General features: G+C 34.9%; 1 protein-coding gene across 2 annotated transcripts; it reads right to left on the bottom strand.

Moving 5' to 3' along the window:
* Positions 1–1343: 1343 nt before the first annotated feature.
* On the bottom strand, positions 1344–7902 carry LOC107825075 (short-chain dehydrogenase virD). Of its 2 annotated transcripts, XM_016651912.2 has the most exons (4): positions 7813–7902; positions 7443–7742; positions 4587–4746; positions 1344–1869 (listed from the first exon to the last, which is right to left on the bottom strand). In XM_016651912.2, exons 2-4 carry the CDS (start codon positions 7648–7650, stop codon positions 1533–1535), a joined length of 705 nt encoding a protein of 234 aa, XP_016507398.1. In that variant the 5' UTR covers positions 7651–7742; positions 7813–7902; the 3' UTR covers positions 1344–1532. The 2 variants fall into 2 exon arrangements, with proteins under 2 accessions (XP_016507398.1, XP_016507396.1); XM_016651910.2 differs by lacking the exon at positions 7813–7902 and having other exon boundaries at positions 7443–7806.
* Positions 7903–8351: the final 449 nt, after the last annotated feature.

The following is an 8351-nucleotide window of genomic DNA, read 5'->3' as shown; positions in this document are numbered from 1 at the left end:
AAAGGCGAACGACATTTTTGCTAAGGTACTTCGTGCTAGGATACGCGTGATGCGCATACCTTCTATTGATGCATATAAAATTATAAAAAAATATAAGCCCTTAGAAATAAGATTTTTAAAAATATAAGCTCTTGAATATGAAAAATATTGAGCCTACTTAGTCGAAAAAAGTAACGGATGGTCTATCTAAGCATGATAACAATCAAGATAATCTTGAAAGTTTAGTGTTATTATGTATCTCGTTCTTTTATATTAATTTCGTATCAAAATAGTCATGTAGGTACCATGTATTCTAAGAAAAGTTAACTATAAAGAGAAGAAAAATTAGCGATAGATAAATTATGTAGTTAAATAATAAAATTCATCGCTAATCCTACTTAGTGACAGAATCAATTATATCTTATAAAAAAAATCCTATTAGCTATAAGATGAATTTAGTAACTAATTCATCTTTTGTAAAGTTAAATTATGTAACAAACTTAGTTAGGTATTTCTGTAAATTAAATTATGATAATTAATTTCTTATCACAAATTAATAATTACTATTTTTTCAACAATAATTACTATTTCAAAATCTAATACCTAGTAAATTTTAACGAATTTAACAACCAAGCTTCTAAGGAAATACTTATGATTTAAATTTTTAAAAGCAAATAAATCATATGAAAGAAAAATAAAGGCACAAGGACAAAGAAAAAAAAATATCACACAAAACGTGAAGTTTCCTTGTTGGAAACAAAAAAAAAAAAATTCCTACTACTTTTTTTTATTCTTTTACGTCTTAATATATTGTATCCTTATTAGGAGAAGATATCAAACGCTAAATTATATTAGATTTTTTTTATTTATTTAGAACTCCTAAATATAAGGAAAGTTTTTTGATTTTTCAATTTTGTCCAATATAAAATATGTTTTTAAAGGATAAAAAAGGCGAACGACATTTCGCTAAAGGCCTTCGTGCTTTTAATATAGTATAGATAAAATATGTTTTTAAAGGATAAAAAGGCGAACGACATTTCGCTAAAGGCCTTCGTGCTTTTAATATAGTATAGATATAGATATAGATTTAATCTTTTTCCAAATTTTTTCTTCATGAAATGAGTTTCCGATACTTTTCAAAGATTAGATCTTTTGCAATATTTCTTGGAACAAAACAGAAGTGTATAAAAGATTGAACCTTAAAGAATATCTTAGCCAAGATATGCTAGTTAGGCCTTTTTCTTGGTTCAGGAACCTAAGCTAGGGACAATTCAACTTCTACACACTACATTATAAACAGTTTTGAGGTAAAAATTGTTTAATCATGTAAAACTTGTTTAATCATCACGAATCCGACAACAAAATAAGAGCCAATTCCAATAGAAGGAAACGCGATAGCACGTTATTTTTCATTTCTTTCACCATCCTTTGTATTACATTTATGTAAATCTTTATTGTAAACTGAACCAAGAAAAGAATTTGCTTATCAGATACAAAAACCACACCTGAGCAAAGTTAAAATTGACATTAAGAATCTAAGAATGCTGTCAGTATCAACACTTCATTCGTTTCCTGAGAATGAAATCTTTGATAAACAGTGGAAGGTAGTACATGATTGCAGCAATAGTAGAAAAATGGCCAGTAGAAAACCAAGCTGGAGGTTTCTCCTTCAGCACGGCGTTCACCGTCCTCTTTCCAAATTCTTCTGCAGGAGTTGATCTTGGGCCTTGTGAGAAATGTGCTCGTGCCCGGATTGCTTCTTCAAATTTCTTGTACAACTTCCATTCTGGCATTTGACTGTAATTGGCAATTGCAGAGTTTCCAATGTTTGACGTCACAGCTCCAGGGACAACGGTGATGACATCAATGCCAAATGGCCGAAGTTCCAGCCTACAATAACGCATCATAGAGCTCTAGAATCAGGATATAGTGTCATAATATTTTTACCATCCAACTTATAGGTGCGATGATGATGATAGAAGCACATCTGCTATCGTCCCAAGCATCTGAAAATCACCCAGCATGCTACTGCAATAAGCTCCTCGTTTTTATTACATAAAATGCGATCTTTATAACTTTGAAATTATTGGCTCTTCATACTTAACTATTCTCTCACAACCTAGAATAAGTATAGAATAGAATATTCTGGTGAATGAATGAATCATTGCTCAACTACTAGTATCCCACTATCACCTGCTTGGACTTGGGGGTACATAAGCCAGCTACATCTTTCTGTCAAATGCTAGAAAAGTTGACGTCTAAGTTTTGAGCTATTATTCTAGTCATACCTGCTGGGACTTAGGTATACAAGTCGGCAAGGTCTTTCTGAGACAGGCTACTCAAGTTGACATCCTTACTGTTGAGCTATAACACCATAATCTACCCGATAGCTCCTTCTGTTTAATCTTCTGTTTTCCTTTGCCTTGCACGGTCGTAAAATACAGAATAAGAGGGGGATGGTATGGATATGGTTAAGGAATTCTCACCCTGCAAACCTCTTTAAGCATCCCTCGTACTCATCAACAGCCTCCCATCATTAGGATGGAATTCTCACCTCAATAAAGTTTCCAACTTAGCATCTTTTCAAAGATTTGCATTAACTTTCAATGTCACCCAACTATTTTCCATAAACTCAAAGTTGGATTATCTGAGAGAGGATATGTAGACAACTAAAAAGATAGAGAAGGAGTCGGCTGTTGGAGATGGTAGAGGACAGTCAAATGGATGAGAGAGGAGTGCAGGTCCTTTTTGAGAATAACCAAAAGTAAACCTTCTTTGTTCCCCACTTTAATGTCCTGTTTGACTTGGCATTTCCATTAAGAAGAGTTAAAAACAGGAGAGACTTTTTTGAGTGTGAAAGAGGTAAAATCTGAGGTTGCGAAATACTAACCCTACTATTAATTTTTCAAATTTGAAATAGCTTAAAGAATTTTTTTTTTGAAAGAACTGTAAGAAGTGGACCCTTAATGTTCGAGAAACTTCTCTTTTAGGAGGGTGAAAATTATTGTAGCATAGCACACAAAGAGGAAAGGTGACATTCAATCTGGAACAGACGATGCCAAATTTCATTTTTTTAATCAGCTAGGGTAACATTTTTCATATTTCTTGAGACGGAGCATTTTTCATATTTCTTTTCATAAGCGACCTGTTCAATTATGATAATTTAGGATCTGGATACATTAGCCTCACTCAGCGTACAACCATGAAGGGTTCATTTTCTTGGTTATCAACTAAGAACTATCTCTACGGCTCTACCAAGCAAGGACTACTTAACATAAAATATATGTAAGCCTTAGAAACACAAGAATGCAAATACAAGTCCATAACAATGTCCAGTGTTATCAAAGGCGAAAAGCATAAAAAAAAAGGTGGGATCTAGGGCTTTATATGAAAAGGGTGCAAAGGCAGAAAAAAGTACCAAAATATATATGTAATTCGAGAATAATGTTAGAAGTGAGGATTCATGTAACTGACTCAACTTGTTTGGGATTGAGTTGGAGAGTAATAACTAAAAGCACCAATATAAGTTATATGGACAAAACATTATAAAAGATCTTTATTGTTTAGTGTTGCCTCTTTAGGATAAGCCTATTTTGCATCTAGCTTCAGGGCTTCAGCATACTTTACGCGAGCTTTTGACAACACTTAGAAGTAAAATAAGCTTCCCAACATGAATATCACTACTTCGAAAAATTTAACAATACTGTGAACTATGAAGCAACTTACTTATATGTTCTAATGATCGAGGTGCACAACCTGATTTGACGGGGTAACTGGTAGCAAAGGTCACAACTATATCTCTCTGTGATGTTATCAGCCTATAACACGGTCTCAGTGTGTGATTTAGTCTCAAACAGGGTACTAACCAGGTAACAGACTGGACCTTGGATTCCCATTTTCAGCCATATGACTTAATATGTTGCAACCTGGGCAACAATGTGTTCTACAGGACTACTCGTTAAAAAGATTTATTGACAACTCTTCAGCGTAACGAAAAAGATACTTATGAAGTCAAAAAGTTTGATCATAGGAGGAAAACAATGAAAAAGGGCAGCCCGGTGCACAAAGCATTACGCGCTCACACAAGGTCCGGGGAAGGGCCGCACCCCAAGGGGTGTGATGTAGGCAGCCTAAGCCTACCCTGATGCAAGCATCAATGGCTGATTCCATGGCTTGAATCCGTGACCTATAGGTCACAAAGAGACAACTTTACAGTTGCTCCAAGGTTCCCTTCGAGGAAAACAATGCCGGAAAAGTAATTTAGTTCAAAGCTGAGGTTTGAGCAGGTGATGCCTCACCCGATACAAAGGTAACATTCATGCGAGAGAGTGAACACGTCCGAGAAACATATCTGGTTTCCAGTAAATCTTAAGTATGGAGTTTGAGTCGTTAATTATAGGAGGACAACAAAAGAAACTGTAATGTGGTTCAAGGAAGAGAAATTAGTACATCTAATACTTAATGACAGTCTAATAAAAATAAAGCACCCAAAAACTAAAGATAGAGTAAGATAACAAAGTTTAAGAGCCTGTAATAAATTAATCGTTGTATGCTTGGCTGCAATTTGAAGTTGAAAAAGCATCCAAAACAAAGTTGGCTAAGCATACCTCAAGGTATCAGTAAATGAGTGTACAGCTGCTTTGGATGCACTATAAGCACCTGACCATGGTCCCGGAGCCAAAGCAATGCAACTTCCTACATTTACAATTTTCCCTTTCTTCCTGGATGCCATGTGAGGAACAACAGATTGAATTAACCTTAGGGGACCTATAGAAATATAAAAAGTGTCATATACCCAAAAGAAAGGAGAAAAAGAGATTTCTGCCTGGACTCAGAAAAAATAAAAGAAAGCTAAGAGAAGAAAGAATTAAAAAATTAGGTAAATAATCATTTATTCCAAATTTGACAAACTAAAAAGGGCAGCCCGGTGAACTAAGCTCCCATTATGTACGGGGTCCGGGGAAGGGCAGGCCTTGCATTTCTGCATACCCGTGCCCTCCTGCTCACACGGCGGCACTTTTACTGTTGCGCCAAGATGCCCCTTCCAAATCTGACTAACTACAGATGGAAAATATTTATTTGGAAGCAATGAGTGTACTATGATTTTTTGTTATCCGGACCAAGAGGTGTAGGATGTGAACACGGAAATATGTCATTGATGATGGGAAGTTCCAACAATGTGTTCAATCTCCCAACATAACAGAATTCTAACATGAACAACACTACACATTCCGGCCTTCAATCCCCAACAACCACGCCAAGTCAAGAAGAATGTCAAGTGTGGGGTGAATGGAACATTATTTCCAACCTAGCTGATAACGTGTTAACTGCAGCTTATTTTTGATGGAGCACCTTAAAGGAGGACAAAGTGTGTAGAAGATTATTGTGGAGTTCCTAAAAGGACTCACTGCTTAATGTCATACAAAGAGTTTCATGTTTACCTAATGCCTGGATATTAGAAGCAAGAAAACTGGGAGGAGTAAAAAGTACAATACTGAAAGCTAGAACAAACACTAGCAACAAGATGATGATGTCAATATCATACTGTGAAAATATAGAAGAATTTAGCAAAGAAGCAAAGCAGAAAGTGGACTATATACACTTAAGATGATGATGTTAATATCATGTTGTGAAGATATAGAAGAACTTAGCAAAGAGGCAATGTAAAAAGTGAGCCACTCAACTACTCAGCACGCCACAACCAAATGGTTGAGGATGAATTTATTTCTGAGTCCAATTATGTAGGATGGAAAGAATATGAAATTTCAAAAAAGCAACGGCAAAGTATATTAGACTCAAATGTAGTTTAGAGGACCGACTTATATGCCTAACATTAGGATATCAGTCATCGGTGATGTATATGAGATATTAGCAGCAGGTTTCTATCATCCTGCTTCTCGTTCACCTTATTCTTTTAGTGCTTGATGATGACCCCTCAAGATTCTAAAGTTTGAATTTGGTTAATTCCAAAGTCATTTCCCATTTTCCTTGCAAATTAGTAAACTGATAATGCTTTGATAAAATTAAAACAGAATCCAGCCAATCAATTTGGAAAATGCAAGTTAACCTCCCTCTTTCTTACACAATATTCTTGCCTTAAATAGAGAGCTTTGGAGTTGCAATAAACAGTAGTATGGTACAACAGATTAGGTGAAAAAAATCTAAGAAAGCCTATAATCTAAGTAGGTTAAACAATGTTTAAGCAATTAGTTAAACTGAACTATTTCAATTTTGGTTAAGTTTCATCATCCTCACTGCTCCTCTTGGATTCATTTTCATTGAGAGAGACAGATAAGCCAACAGTTTACTGAAGTCACAGTACCTTCGTCAGTTCAAATATCCTCCGTATACTGATGGTTAAACAAGTACACAAATCAGCATAACAAATAAGTGCACACAGGCTAAAACAGGTAGATCAAGTACTAGCTCTGCTAATAAATATATACTCGATCAGATTACCAAATTAAGCTTCCAAAAGTAATTCTTTGAAATAGGATAGATGGGTTGCCAACCAACCAACCTACCATGGGCCCGACACCCTTAATTATTTGTCATTGATATTTCACTGTGGTCCCGATCAATCCAGTAAAGACCAAGAGCTCAGCACACCTATTGACGCCCACCAACCTATAGAGCTAACCAACTATGAGGATGTAAGCTAGTCTCCTTTACCTCAACGTAACAAATTCTCCCTTGCTTGTAGAAGAAAACTATTGTTCTGATAAAATCATTATAATCATGTCTCCCCCATCCCCTGGGAAGAAAAAGAAAGGGGAAAAACCTTTACTCTCCTTTTTGAAAAAGGGAAAACTTTTATTTCCCTTTTGGATCAAGTACTCAAGGAAAGAGTTGGTAAAATCTGAATGATATTAAAGAAACCAGAAGGCTCAATATGTCTACTGCTTCAAATAAGGTAAAGTTGGAACTACAAAGATTCAGTTTTAGTTCCAAATCTATTCTAAATTTTATCTCAGTCCCCATCATTTAAGAATATTAAATCGCCAATCAAGAACTTCAATAATCCAATTACCAACATGATACTTATTCTCTAGCAAGAGAATTCAAACACTGGAAGTACAATTTCAAATTAGCAGGCTTTAAACAAGTCAAATCATATTTGTACAAATAATTCAAGTGGAAATATAATACTTCAATGTAGCAAATGGTTGTCCCAATTTAGGTGGCGGTGTTTGACTGTGCATAGACTTTAAGAAATAAAGACTTTTGAAACTTGTGATCTGAAGCAAACCGTAGATACTTGTTTAGCTATAGATAATCTCACTACGGTAAAAATAGAAAGTTTAAGTTGAATTGTTTCTAAATACGGAATCTTTTTGGACAGACTTAAAGGGAAAGTATGAGGAGAGTACAACTTATAATACTAACATGAATTTGCTAAATATCTAAACTTTGTTTTAGTTTTAACACAACAAATAAGTAGAGCTATGTATAATGATGCATACCAAAAACATTGGTGTTGAAGGTATGTTGAATAGAATATAAAGGGACTTCAGCAAGAGGGCCAACACACTGTACACCAGCATTGTTAACAAGAATATCAATGCGCCCAAATTTTTCAAGAACATTAGTGAGGAGACGTGTCACGCTTTGATCAGACAAAACATCGAGTTCTTGAAGAAAGAATCGTGGGTCATCTTCGAAATCGGACATGGATGTCAGGGACCGAGCTGTGGCTACAACGAAACAATTCTTGGATGCAAAAGCTCGAGCTAACTCATGACCTATTCCGCCATTTGAACAGCCTGTTATCAGAACTACTTCCTTAGTTTCTTCCATTAGAGAGAATTTGCAAAGAAGTTTGAGAGTATGTACCAGAGTTTGGCAGTTAGGCTTTAATGCCTATTGTTGACTTCCTAGAGATTTCGGCCCGTCTCTGTTTTATTTTTGGGTTAATAACACTTTTGATCACTTATTAATAATTGATATTTTTTCCTCCCTATATAATATTTCAAACTTATTTATCAAAAATATTTTAATTTTATATATTACTCACTCTAAACAAAAATTACTTATAATTTATATACAATTCATTATTAGTATCTTAAATTAAGGAATTCGATTACAATCTTTTCCTTTTTTCTTTCCTCACCTCTTTCCTTATTCTATGCCGCTTCAATCCATATATAATCCATTAATAGTACCTTAAATTATGAGATTCAGTTACACTCTTTTTTTATTCTCTCATCTCTTCTATTCAATAGAGCCTTAATTGTAATATAGCAATTTCAATAAAGCCGAACCAAAGTGACGTAAAATAGTTCAAGACTTAATTGAGAACCAAATCTTATAAAACTATTTTAATAGCTTGAACCAGAAAGTAGCACCAAACCAAAGCAATAGAGACACTGGCG

The sequence above is a fragment of the Nicotiana tabacum genome, chromosome 11 (assembly GCF_000715075.1).
Source record: "Nicotiana tabacum cultivar K326 chromosome 11, ASM71507v2, whole genome shotgun sequence".
NCBI classification, from domain to species: domain Eukaryota; kingdom Viridiplantae; phylum Streptophyta; class Magnoliopsida; order Solanales; family Solanaceae; genus Nicotiana; species Nicotiana tabacum.
The sequence above is the reverse complement of the archived record's forward strand: the minus strand, read 5'-3'. Positions and strand labels throughout refer to the sequence as shown.

Bases quoted from the DNA above. Each gene is read 5' to 3' on its own strand.
- LOC107825075 (XM_016651910.2), bottom strand. From the start codon at position 7,776: ATGGAAGAAACTAAGGAAGTAGTTCTGATAACAGGCTGTTCAAATGGC. The intron at 4,747-7,442 runs GTATGCATCATT...ATATTTCTATAG, and splicing joins CTTCAACACCAATGTTTTTG to GTCCCCTAAGGTTAATTCAA. The intron at 1,870-4,586 runs GTATGCTTAGCC...GCGTTATTGTAG, and splicing joins TCATTTACTGATACCTTGAG to GCTGGAACTTCGGCCATTTG.